At 36.6% G+C, this 13,526-nt stretch overlaps 1 protein-coding gene across 1 annotated transcript in view; it reads right to left on the reverse strand.

Annotated features, from left to right (window-relative positions):
- Positions 1–7,082: 7,082 nt before the first annotated feature.
- Positions 7,083–13,526, reverse strand: part of ARG1 (arginase 1) — a 211,311-nt gene continuing 204,867 nt past the window's right edge. Inside the window, exon 8 of the mRNA XM_044064577.1 lies at positions 7,083–9,701. Coding sequence (XP_043920512.1) covers positions 9,529–9,701 — 173 coding nt within the window. The 3' untranslated portion in view covers positions 7,083–9,528. The remainder of the gene's footprint in view (positions 9,702–13,526) is intronic.

Consider the following 13,526-nt stretch of genomic DNA (forward strand, 5'->3'; position numbering starts at 1 on the left):
TGGACCTCACAAAAGCCTTCGATACAATACCCCACTCTGGCATTATAGATAAGCTCACCAGCTTAAATATAAACCCCTATGTCACTAGATGGATTGCAAACTGGCTCAAGGACAGCACCCACATGGTTAGAATTGCTGGAGCCATGTCAGACTCCAAACCAGTTACAAGTGGTGTCCCACAACGCTCAGTCCTGGGACCTCTCTTGTTCGGTATATATTTCTCGGAGGTACAGGCCAACACGGAAGGACTGTGGCTGACCAAGTTCGCAGATGACTGCAAACTGGGCGCCATAATCGACTCTCCAGCTGGCACAAGCATCCTCCAAAAGGGCCTCATAGAAACAGACAACTGGTGCCAGAGCCATGGCCTCAAGCTAAATGCCAAAAAGTGTATAGTCATCCCCTTTGGCAAAAATATAGTGCCCACAAATTACCACATAGGTGGTAATCCATTAAGTACAGAAGAAGTAATTAGGGACCTGGGGACCCAAGTTGATAGCAATCTCTCATTTGACAACCACGTGGCCAAAGTGGTTAGAAAAACATTTTATATAGCCCACCTAATCATGAAGGGATTCACATCTAGAACAGGAGAGGTCATCATGCCTCTTTACTCATCCCTCATCAGGCCCATAATTGAGTACAATGCCCCTTTTGGGATGTACCTTACCAGACACCTGCAGCAACTGGAAAGACCCCAAAAGTTCCTCACCAAGAGGATCAAAGGGCTCAAACAGATGCCATATGCTGCCCGGTTAAAGAAACTCTAGCTGTACTCAGTGGCATACCGCCTGTTCAGAGGTGATCTGTGCCTGACGTATAAAGCCATGTCCAACCCGGAATTAATGGACATGCTGCACCTCAGAAAATCCAAATCCCATTGAGCTACGCGCTCGAGACTTGAACCTCAGCACTGAAATAAATAGGACATGCTGGAGGGACAGATTCATAACCCAGAGGCTCCCTTCACTCTGGAATAAAATCCCAGTCCAGGTTAGGCAGAGTCCCTCATTGACTCTCTTCAAGAGGAATCTTGATGAGTGGATGGGAGATTGTAGGTTTACCCTGGGTATCACTTCTGTGTTACTGTTAGACAGAGGCACAGTATACTAACCTCGAAAAAGGGCATAGCAAAATAAATTTAAAATGGGTGGCGAAAGCCAAACACATTCTGGCTAGGCTTATAAATTCCCTACGGCAGATAGCCTAGTATGAACCTATGAACCTATGAGTGAAGTAGAAATATTGCTGAAATGTGAACAGCTAAATAAAAAAGTTAGACTTTGCTGGTTGTAAGTTAATGATCCCAGTCAAACAAACCAAATGTAACAGTAGCTGCTTATCAGTGGCATTGTAAATAGGATAAACTTTGCAGCAGGTAGCGCACCTATGAAATATTGTCTCCTTTTATACATAAACATATTATACAATTTTCAACTATTCTGCATAAATCAATGCCATTAATGTACTGCTTAAGGTGGAACTATTACATAGAGGAAGAAAGATAAAAAGGAACAGTCGTAGGTGGGATAGTTTGGTCTAAGGAATAGTATTTCATATCATACACACACACACACACACACACACACACACACACACACACACACACACACACACACACACACACACACACTGAACTAGCAAAGCTGTTTATATGTGTAAGACAACCACGACAACTACTAGCACCTAGACAGGATTTTCAGATGATTTAAATTTATCCAAGTCTTTTGGGTTTCTAATACCATGATGGGAATGGGCCCCATTCCTAAGTCAAAGTATGATTAACATTCATAAAATTAATATTGTTTCAGTCTCTGATGTTAGCCAAAAGTGCTGTTTGCAGCACTCGCAATGTGCCCAGAACTGACTCCTTCTACAATTTATATGGATTTACATGTATATGTAGCATATCAAAATACAACTATGAATTCTTTTTTATAAGACCTACTGCTCCTGTTACTGTTGGAACTGTCTGAGTATCCTTCTTCCACATTATCCCCATTTCTGCCTGTAAATCTTGCCATTTTATAACTTTGTGTCTCTGTTTACGTAAGACACTGTAATCACTGGGTGTAGCAATTTCAATTATTAATCCTACTTTTTTCTTCTTTTCATGGACTACAATATCTGTTTTTTTTCCCATCTATTTTTTGATCTGTCAGTAATAGGTGGTCTCATGTGATATAAATTTCAGCAATCTCTATAATCCTTTGTGGCTCATGTTTCCAGTGTTTCTAAACTTCTTCAGTATTGTAATGTCTGCGCAATCAGCAGTACAACAGTGTTGCCGCATTATTATGTCTATCAGTATACAAGCCCTCTGCCACTACTGTATCATATCGAGCAGCAAGATGTGTGACTGTTTCCAGTTCTGTGTTACAGAATCTGCATTTGTCTGTTTCTCCCACATGTTCAATGGACTTTATAGACCAATGTCTACGTAGTCCACTGTCCTGTGCCACCAATATTAACCTTTCATTATTTGGTTTAAATTCACCTCTCCTTAACCATTCCTGCATCAAGTCCTCATCAACATGAGGTTCTTCCAGAAGTTTTCTGCACTTGCGCCGATATTTATATTTTTTTCACATTTCTTTCCTTTTCATCTGATCCTTCTCCTTAAATTATTTCTTTTGTTTTTTGGTATCTTTGGCTGCTGCCTGATTTTTGTCTACATCTGATTTGATCTCCATTCCTGCTTGACACTGATATACTTCTCCTAAACTAAGCAGGGAAGTCATTTTAGACTTGTTCTGTTCAGGTTTTAAAACTTTCACTGTGTTTGGATCTGGTGAAGTCAGCAGATATGTACACCATGCTACAACAGCAGATCTATACATATAATCAATTTTGAGGAGGCACATACCTCCTTCAGAATGAGGGATATATAATCTTGGTATGCACTGATTTGTATATGTGTTCACATTGTGATGTGCTCTACATAGGAATAAACACACACAAGTTCTCTAAGAGAATTAAAGAGCATTTATATGCTATTAGAGCTAAAGCTGCTAATAACGCTTTGTATAAGCACACATTGACTTGTGTTTTTTTTTAAATATCTTCCCTGTTTTAGAATATTTGCCTTTGGGTTTTATAGGGCTAAGTTATAAAACTCAGTTATTAAGAAAACAGATTTTGTGGCAGCTAAGAATGCAGGCTGATAAATTTCCAGGATTAAATGAAACATATTAAATTTTTTATAATAAATTTGTAATGTCTGAGGGTTATGCATATTTTATATTTAAATTAATTAAAATTAATTTGATTGATGAAGTAATTGGAAGATCATTTTTATTGCCTTGGTTTTTCTATAGAATGGATGATATGATTTTAGTTTGCATTCTGATGAAGTCCTGTGTTGGATGAAAGCGCTTAAGAAAACTATCAAAATGTTAATTTGTTTTTTTGCCGCGTCACCAGTGGAGGATTTTGGTGTTTTGATTTTTATGCATCATTTTTCTTGTTTTCTTGTCCAACTGATACAATACCTTTTGGGGGCAGTCAATTACCCCAAAACTGTAAGTTAGAACAGGAAGAACAATTTAGTTTATAGCTTGAACTTTGTTCCTAGATGTCAGGGCTGTTTGTAGTCTTCTAAAATATTCCTGAGTTTTTTTTAATTTGTTCATGTTTTATTGTCAATCATTCATCAATTTCCAAATATTTATGCACTCTCCCTGCTCAAGTTTCTTTATATCACATTCCTGTCCCAGACTGGTATTTTCTTTGTGCTGCATTTTTCCTGCTTTAAATGTTGCTTTTGCACAATTATCAAGACCAAATGATATTCTTATATCATCTGAGAAAGTTTTGACCACTTGCAGTTGTGCTTTCAGTTCATCATCTGATGAACTGTACAGTTTTAAATCATCCACAAAAAGGAGATGCAAAGTCTTTACACTTTTTTTCTTTTCTGGGAGCCAAATTGTAACGCAAAGTCTTTACACTTTTTTTCTTATCTGAAATTGTAACCATGACCTAATCTGTTAAGTACACAACTCAATGGGTTAAGTACAAAACAAAAGAGCAGTGGTGACAAAGAGTCACCCTGAAATATCCCCCTTTGAATTTTTAATCATCCATCCATTCATCCATCCAGCCATCCAGCCATCCATCCATCCATCCACAACCCCCTTTTCCCACTTTTGCACATTGGGGTTGGGGTGTCACGGTTTGACAATCATCTAGACCCAAGGTTTACACCACAGGGTACTAGCCCTGCCATGGTCGTTCTTCCACACCACACACTCATATGCACATTCACATCTATGGCCAATTTAGAGTGTCCATTACAACTACTGCATGTCTTTGGCATGTGGGAAGACACCAGAGCATCAGGAGGAAACCCACATGAACAAAGGGAGGACATGCAAACTCCACACAGAAGGCCCCTCTAACCAAGAATCGAACTGGGGAACCTCTTAATGTGATGACTCTTGGATAATAATTTGACTTTTATTATGGATTAGCTGCAAAGTGTATTGTCACTGTTTCATGGTCACTGTAATGTAATTGATCAATGTAGGGTATATCTTATACATCTGTAAGCACTCCCTTATCCATGAATTTGGGATGCTGTTAGATGCTTTTTTGTAAGCTATCCATGCTATACTTCAATTCTTCCACTTTTTTACAGTTCTCCGTTATGACTACAAATGATTCTTTGTTCCATATCACTTTCTTTTGTAACCCTTATTTATTTATTTTGCCATGAATGAATTTTCTTCAAAATGATTATAAACTCTGTCGACATCAATTCCACTATATAATTTATACATTGATGGGAAGCAAGTTACTGGCCTATAGTTTTAGGATATCTACAGGTTCACTCTTAAGGAGGAGTATCATTTTTCCTGCTGTTAATCAGGTTGGTGTCTGTTTGGGATGTGCATATAAGTAGTTCTTACTCAAGACTAAATCCTCAAGTAAAGATGTTAATACTTTTAGCCGGAATTAGGTACTCGGGTTTTCTAGTTAGGAGCTTTTCTTAATTTTGCTTCATTTTCTCTGGCCATTACTTCATCCCATTTCATATCCTGTACATTTGAACTTAACTGCTTCTTTTACTTCTTCTATACATTCAGTAACTTTGTTATGTTCCACAAGGTCTTCATAGATATTTCTCCAAAAGGTGTCTATTTCTTCTTTTTCTGTGGTGTTTTTTTCTTTTTGCTTTGTTTTCCATTTCTCAATAAAACCTTTTTGGGTCATCAATGAATTTCTTATTTTGTATTTTTCTTTTATATGTATCTGCATATCTTCTACGTTTTTTTGCCTGTGCTGATATCTTTAGCTTGTTATTTGCAATAGTGTATTACAGATCCTTGTCCATTCTGATATTGTGCATTGTTTATATCTTTAGAAGTTTGTCTGTATGTGTGTTCTCATGTAATAATGACTAGTCACACATGTGTAATGCAAATGATGCAAGGTTTTATCCCAGAAGAATGTAGTCTGTTATTCCAATTAATTTATATGCCTATCCAACCATTTGCATTGCAGCTACCATTCTGCAGAGGGACAGATAAGGAAAATTATATAGGTACACTTTTACATGCAATCCATTCCTCACCCCTTTTGTACTTTATGTCAGTGTATTTGTAAGGTCAACCAGTACTGCAGAAGGGTTAAACATTTCACAAGGCCAACTTTCATGAAATAGTTATCAACTCGCAAACTTGTATTATCTATGCATAGGAAACAAGAATCACAGAGCCTTATGAAAAATTGCTTCATAGTTTATAATTATTTTTGTTGGCTTATCCCTGCCATACCAGGGAGTGTGACTCACTCACTCACTCACTCACTCACTCACTCACTCGCTCGCTCGCTCGCTCACTCACTCACTCACTCACTCACTCACTCACTCACTCACTCACTCACTCACAGCTTTGACTTGCTTTATTCCTTGAAGTAGTATAGAATATTCTGAGTGTGTTAAATGAGGCACTTAGATAATTATATTAAAAAAAACAAACTCTTATTTGTAGTGGGGGTGGTAAAGACCAGAAATACTTTACCAGCAGTTTACAGATAGATGTTCACACACAAAAGCATGAAGACACACACAAGCTTTCACCTCAGATGCACAAACACAAACTTGCATTTGCCTAGGAAGCTATATTTACCATCCAAGTAAAGATTGGATCAAGCCAGAAATACAAAACATTCTTCTTCCTAGACTCCTTGTAAGGTTACAGATTTTGTGTAAAATTCTCTTCATGCTGAGCATACTGAGTAATTTTTTAGAGTTTCTAAATGTATTTTTCTTTTCCCTATTTACACATACATACATACAAAGGGAGTACTTATAGGTGGGTATGTTACCTCTTCTCTCCATTTTCATACATACACAAATGCGTGCATGCACATGAATGCACATATTCTCATACAAACATACTGATTCATGTACGTGTGTGTGTGTGTGTGTGTGTGTGTGTGTGTGTGTGTGTGTGTGTGTGTGTGTGTGTGTGTGTGTGTGTGTGTGTGTGTGAGTGTGTATGTGTGTGGTGTGTGTGGTGTGTGTGTGTGTGTGTGTGTGTGTGTGTGTGTGTGGTGTGTGTGTGTGTGTGTGTGTGTGTGTGTGTGTGTGTGTGTGTGTGTGTGTGTGTGTGTGTGTGTGTGTGTGTGTGTGTGTGTTTGAACTTGTGCAGTTCATTCCAACACTGAATCTGTAGTCAGATATAATTCACATCACAGATAGTGCTGTAGCAGTAATGGCATCAGGAAGGAATCAGGAATAGCACATGGATGTGATGACTTTTTTGGTTCCAGTAAAAAAATATGCAAATCTTTTTTTAAGCTATCCATTAAAGGGCTATTTAAATAGAAAGACTGAAGAAAATTATTCAGAAGACAGTTATTAAGGCAGAAATGCATGATTTGTTTCTCATTAAATAAGCTTTTCTCAAAACTTCTCACAGCAGACTGTATTTCGGTGGAAGTAATGGATCTTCTACAAAGATTTATTTGCATATATAACATAGATCCTTGAAAAGGTAGCAAGACTGAATATTTTCTTCCACTGGACTAGTGAATAAAACAATAACCTTTCAAGAGCTAATGAATGAAGACAAATACATTTTTTATACTTTATTATAATATTAAACATTCAAAACATGAATATATTTACAAGTTTATAAATGAAATATATACATTCAAAAGTGATTAGATCAACCCTTTTCAAAAGCACCTGTACATAAATGAAAATAATTGCATTTAGTCTGCATTTTACCATCTCAGTGTACATACTGTATTAAAACCAGCAACATGGAGAACATTCTCTGTTCAAAACAGCATATTAGGTACAATCACAATAAAGTCAGACAACTTATCTAATGGAATTTGTAGGTTACTGAAGCAGAAATGGTCAAATGCTTTAAAATATTTTCTGCTGAAAACAACTTAGTTTGGAAGATACAACCTATTCACTTCAAATCAATATCAAAAATAGATAAATCTTGTTTTAAATTAGGATGATACAGTGACACACGGAACATTGCCACCAGAAAAAATAATGTTTGTTTCTGTTTATATGTTTTACATGACGTGAAGTTTATTCATTTGCTAGTTTAGTCAGCATTTCTCTCATTCACTGAAGTAGCTTTCATTAAATTCTGCTTTGACAAATCATTCTACAGTTGTTGTTAACATGCAACTGGTTGTGCTATAAAACTGAGGGAAATCAGTGTGGCAAATATAAAACAAATCTCACATTCAAAAACTAAAAGTACGGAGTAATGCATTTAAGAATACCTTTTCTAGAAAGTCACTCATAACCAGACACAGAACAGTGACAGTGAGACAGTCTCAAAAGGGATGTAGAGCTAGATTTGGAGTGTAGTAGTAACATATTAATGCAGGCCTGAGGTACAAGACATAGGCCCTTGGGCTCACCAAGTCTGTACAGCTGTTTAAGCTTTTATCTTAGGCGCTGAAGTTTCCCCACCCTTTGTGCCACTCTCTTTTTTTTGCCATCGAGCCTACAACAATGTGAATACTCCTTTGTATTTTGCTCCACCTTTTCTTTTTGTGGGGTATTCCACTGGCCACCACCTTAACAATAAAGGAAAACGTTATCTTGTTTGTCCTAAACTGAGTTCCTTCGTGATATCAGTTTCATCTCCCAGCCTATGTGTTCTCTTCAACTTTATACTCCACAACATGTCTGTTATCCTTTCCTCCTGAGGGCATTGCCATTCCTCAGAACATCTCCCATAGTCTTGGCCATCACTAACCCCAGTCACTGTTGTCTCCCACTCTTATACCATTTCAGTCTGACTCTTATCCTTTTCTTCACAATGTCTTAAGGCTACATATGGATGGTAAGCATCCTGTACGGGAGTGAGAGGACTTCTGCCTCTATGTCTCTCTGCATTGTTGTCCTTATCTTCTACATCCCAGTCTTGTAGTGGCCTTTCCTCCAACCGTACATTTTGTTCAGCATAACTGATCACAGAACCAATGGCAAACCTGGGTATCTCTTTTCATAGTTTTTCTCCACCTACCATTTCATAGTTCCCTTACTGATTCCCCACCTCTTCCTATATCACCCTGCACTTCTTGGCAGTGAGTTGATGGTACAACATCTCAGCCCTCTTTATAAACCTCCTTAACTCCCTTCTAATGTTTTTTGCATTAACTGTCACTATTTTGCTCAACTGAGTGCCATCTGTAAACACTTTTATTTTGTACATCTTTTCCTAGATATGCACATAAAAATGAAATAAAACTGGCTCCAGCACAGATCTCCAGAAGACTGACTGGTCACTGTTCTTTATCATGATAGTTCTGTCTGCTTTTCTTTTCTCTTATTTCTTTTTTACTGCAGTCCTTTACTTCTTACCAGCTATCTATTTCCCCCAGCTCATGCTGCCTACTTGTCCCATCCATGTTTTTTATAGGATCTTATTGAATGTCTTTTTTGTAACTAAGGAAGAACAAAAAATTGCAGTTACACTCCATGGAAGGTTTCAAATGATTGAGTTTGTTATCTGCATTTTAATACAATAATTTACAACAGAAATATTAGTTGCATCATTATTAAGATATTTCATGGCTTTTTGTGTTCCCCGTTATTATCAAACTTAGTGACAATATCTAACAGCCGGCTTTCCTCAAACACTGGAAATTTTAGAATAGCATGAAATTTTACAATACTGAATACTGGTTGACTGATAGGCTTTAGATTATGTAACTGAAGTGCATTTGAATACCAGGGCACCTGTGTGATTGCTTAGTTTTTTTCTAGATCATCAATAAGAAATCTATCATTTTTATCCATGTCAAATTACAGAGTCAAAATCCATTTTCCACAACCTAAAGAAATAAGACAACAGATTTTTATATGCACAAATTTTGTTAGACAAGGCAAGCTAAACTTATTTTATAGTATCTTGTATTCTGTAATGGTTTATATAAAATCAAACTTAGGTAGTTTAAGAAAAGTAAGCAGTTCAGAAGTCAGAATACCTGAGCGCATTTAAAATAAGTTGTTATATTTGAATATTTATAATGGGATAAGTCTTAATTCTTGCCAGGTTCGGGAATTACATAACCAGATCTATGGTTGCCTTCGCATGCTTTTCCACAGCAAGACAGGACCACATTGAGTGCAGCTTTGACAGTGAGATCAACTTCCTTTTCATTCTTACCAAGAGATGGGTTGACTTCCATGATATCTACGGCTGAAAGCAGACCTAAAACATATCATAACAATGAAGCATCAGTTCAAGGTGTTAGTATAGTTATTCAAAGTTAATAGTTGTTTCAGTAATAGGTGATCAGTGGACAAAAGATCAATCCAAGATTAAACTATTAGTTCTACACGTCACAAAGTGTTCGTTTTACTCTATTAGTTCTCAGAGATCACCATAGCAAATCTTATGCCAAATATCCAGATATATCAAGGTTATCCTTAACTTAAAAAAAATACCAAGGGTCTGTTCTTCTTCTAAGAAGTGCACACTTCAATACAGGATAACAGAAGATAAAACATGAAGTATTGCATAGCCATGTTTTTCATGTGTCTGAATCCCTGGTGGTCTAGTGCTTAAGACTAGTCACTCTCACACCATGACCTAGGTTCGACCCCTTTTCTGGAACAGGCTTCCTATTCTCATAAAGCAGAGCCCTGTCCCGACCTTCTTCAAATGCAGTTTGGATCAATGGATGGGGAATCGTAAATTCACTCCCAGGGTGGTGCCCATGTCTCTTATGAACAGGGGCAGTCTGTAAAATCCTCTAAGGCATAAGCACAAACCTAAACCATCCTCTAGCTCTTAGGGATTGAAAATCAGGTACATTTCCGGTAATAATGGGTAGGCTTATACGGGCTTTTGAGCCATTAGCCTAGTAACCTCCTGTGAACCTATAAATGCAGCCCTGCATTGTTAAACAGGATTCTGGTTTTGAGCCCCAGTCAGTATATAGAGTTAGCCTCATTAAATCACAAAATATTATTTAATAGTAGCTGTTGATATTATTAGACAAGTATATATAAACAACTCCATTCTGACCAATCTATGAGAACTAATAGGTTTGTTATAACAGCAGAATTGTACAGATTTGCAAGGACATTCCATTTGCGATTTTTTTCAATCTCTAAAATTAGAGAGTACTAATAAAGATGAACATATAAGTCAAATAAAATGCAGTCATTATGTTCTGAAAACATTTCTGTAAGGGATTTAATTACTACTGATAATCAGGAAGTTAAAACACAGTCCAGCCTGACTATAGATCAAAGGGATGCAGTCAGAGGTAGAGCTGGATCATCATCAAATGGGGCCATAATGAGCAAGATAAGAGACATGGCCCTGCCAGGCCATACCAGCATCCCAGTTCTTGGCAGTCTTTCCCTAATTACCATAAAACAATGTTCAAAAACACCGAAATCCATTTGCTATCAAAACCAAAAGCTCTCACACTGTAAACAGATTTAGCATGAGCAACAGTAAATCTCAATTTCCATGAAACCCACATTTATTTTAAGTGCATCTAACAAGCCACTGAATTACAAGAGTTGTGCTGGCATTCATTGCCAGACAGCATATAGCAAAACACTCATAGGTTCATAGATTAGTACTAAGCTAACTGCCCTTGCAAGCCATTTTAAGCCTAACCAATTATCCCTTGTGAGACTCAAACCACGCACCTTGTGTTTGTAAGGCAAACACCTTAACCATTAGGCCACCCTCCCAACGTACTTCTTTGTCATTTCCAGTGATTTATGAAAAACATACCTCTCAAGTGTTCTTCATGAATGCTCCTCATTTTGAATCTTAAAAAATCCATAATCCTCACAGTTCCTCACTAAAAGAGGTTGTCATACATTCAGTGTTAAGAATTTTCAGGTGCTGCCCCAGATAAATAATACTGAATCATATTACTTAAACACCTTTTTATAAGTGTAAGGTAACACATTTTAACCATCCTGTAAGCTTCCTAGTTGAAGTTGTTATGAAGTGTTCCATTTAGCAAATGTGTTCCATATTAGGAGTGGTAGTGTTTATAGTGGAAATATAATGGAAGGTTGAGAGCTATGACCAATAAAATCAAATTTTTGATTTGTAACAGGGCAAAATGAGCCAAAAATCAGTTGGTATGGTTTTAGAACAGCAAGCTGTATAAAACTCAAATGTCTGGAATTATTTACTTAGAGCAGAGCTCCCAGATTCTTAGGACAAGAATTAGGTAGTAAAACAAAAATAATGAGTAGAAAGTTGCTAAAATACAGATCTCACATTAGCATGCATATTTTTGAAGGATATAAAGTTTAAAACTCAGTCTTCATAAAATCATCAAGAAGTCACTTCTTTTAAAAGGAATAGACCACAGCAGACCACAGGGATAATTCAGGACATTCTGCAAAATCAAGGACATTTTAGAGTTATGCCTCAGTGATTTAACACAAAATTAAATATTTCAGTCGTGACAGTATAAGGTAAAAGAAATGAGAAAAAAAGGAAATGGCAAATGTTGTCCTGCTTAAAAACTGTCTGCAATAAGTATGAAAAAAAAGCTCTGTCTGGCATTATTGACTGACCAGTTCTCAGTGATTTCCCAGAAATTATACATTTTAGAGGGACAGTCACTCATAGTAGAGCACAAAAATATGTTATAAAACCATGGTCATTGACATTCTGACAGATCGCAAACTAACAAGTATGAAGATCTCTAATTCAGTGAGGATTATATTTCAGTCAATATTTATTTACCAAAGTGAGAGAAGATGAAAACAAAATGGAAGAACAGCTAGTTGTACAGCCACAAAACAAAAATATGAAAATGCTTTTACAGCTGCACAGTTCTGATGTATGGTGACAGCCTGGATTCACTACAGTGTTGTCAGAGATTTAGCAAATTTTGTAGATACAGTAAGAAAGTTCTAGCTAGAAATATCTGTCAGTTCGATAACTGCAGACATTGTATCTTTGTACAGTAATTCCTAGTGCTAAAGGTTTGGGAAGCCTTTATTTTTTTTCTTTCTTTTCACATTCTAAGTTTGATGAATTCCTCATGCTCTCTTTAATACAACTAAGACAGTATATCCTGTTCCACATGTTTGCCTTTGAAGAAAATATTTACAGTCAAACAACGAAGACAGCATGAGATTTGTTTTAGCCCTGCTAGATGTCATATTTGTAAATCTATAGGAAAGGTCTGTTGAATACGTCTCCAAATATCTCTCTCTCTCTCTCTCTCCCTATATTTATATATATATATATATATATATATATATGTGTGTGTGTGTGTGTGTGTGTGTGTGTGTGTGTGTGTGTGTGTGTGTGTGTGTGTGTGTGTGTGTGTGTGCATAAGACCTCAAACAGCTTAACATAAATGATTTAGTCTGCAATATATATGTTTTCCAGTGGCTTGAAAAGATGTGTGAACTTAGGAAGTTTATGATGCTTGCAAATGAAGACCATAATTGCCATCTGCTGAGAAATATTATAAATAAAATGTGAACTATATGGTAGACTTGTGAATGAAGAACTACAACTGTTTGATTAGACAATATGTTACTATTTCTAGACCAGGAAGCTAATTTAAGTTATATATTTTTTTTACATTTATATTATGTCACTAAACTATATCATTTACTTATATCTTTAATATTACTTTACTGTTGTAACTGTGCAAGTAATCTGGGCTCAGTCTGAAAATTGTCAGATCTGGTAAATGATCTGTCCTGCTAAACACAAATAAATAAAGAGTTGTGAAAGAACATTTAGATATTAATGTTACAGAGGTAACCAGCCAAGAGCAGCAGAACAGGCTCATAGCAGGTAACTATAATACACTGCTTAATTAAATGCATCTATGATTTCTGTGTGGGCAAAAATATTAGAGAAATATCTGAATGAACAGCCAAAATGCAAGATAAGGAGAAAAGTCAAAGGAAGAATTACCCTAGAGCTTGTAAAGACCTGTGAGATTTCCTAACTGCACTTGTCTTTGCCTGCAGTATCTAGAAATTCATAACATTTAGCTTAGGGTTCAGTAACTGCTTTAGTCAAGAA

This window comes from Protopterus annectens, chromosome 1.part0, assembly GCF_019279795.1.
Source record: "Protopterus annectens isolate FY-2018-M chromosome 1.part0, PAN1.0, whole genome shotgun sequence".
Taxonomy (NCBI): domain Eukaryota; kingdom Metazoa; phylum Chordata; order Ceratodontiformes; family Protopteridae; genus Protopterus; species Protopterus annectens.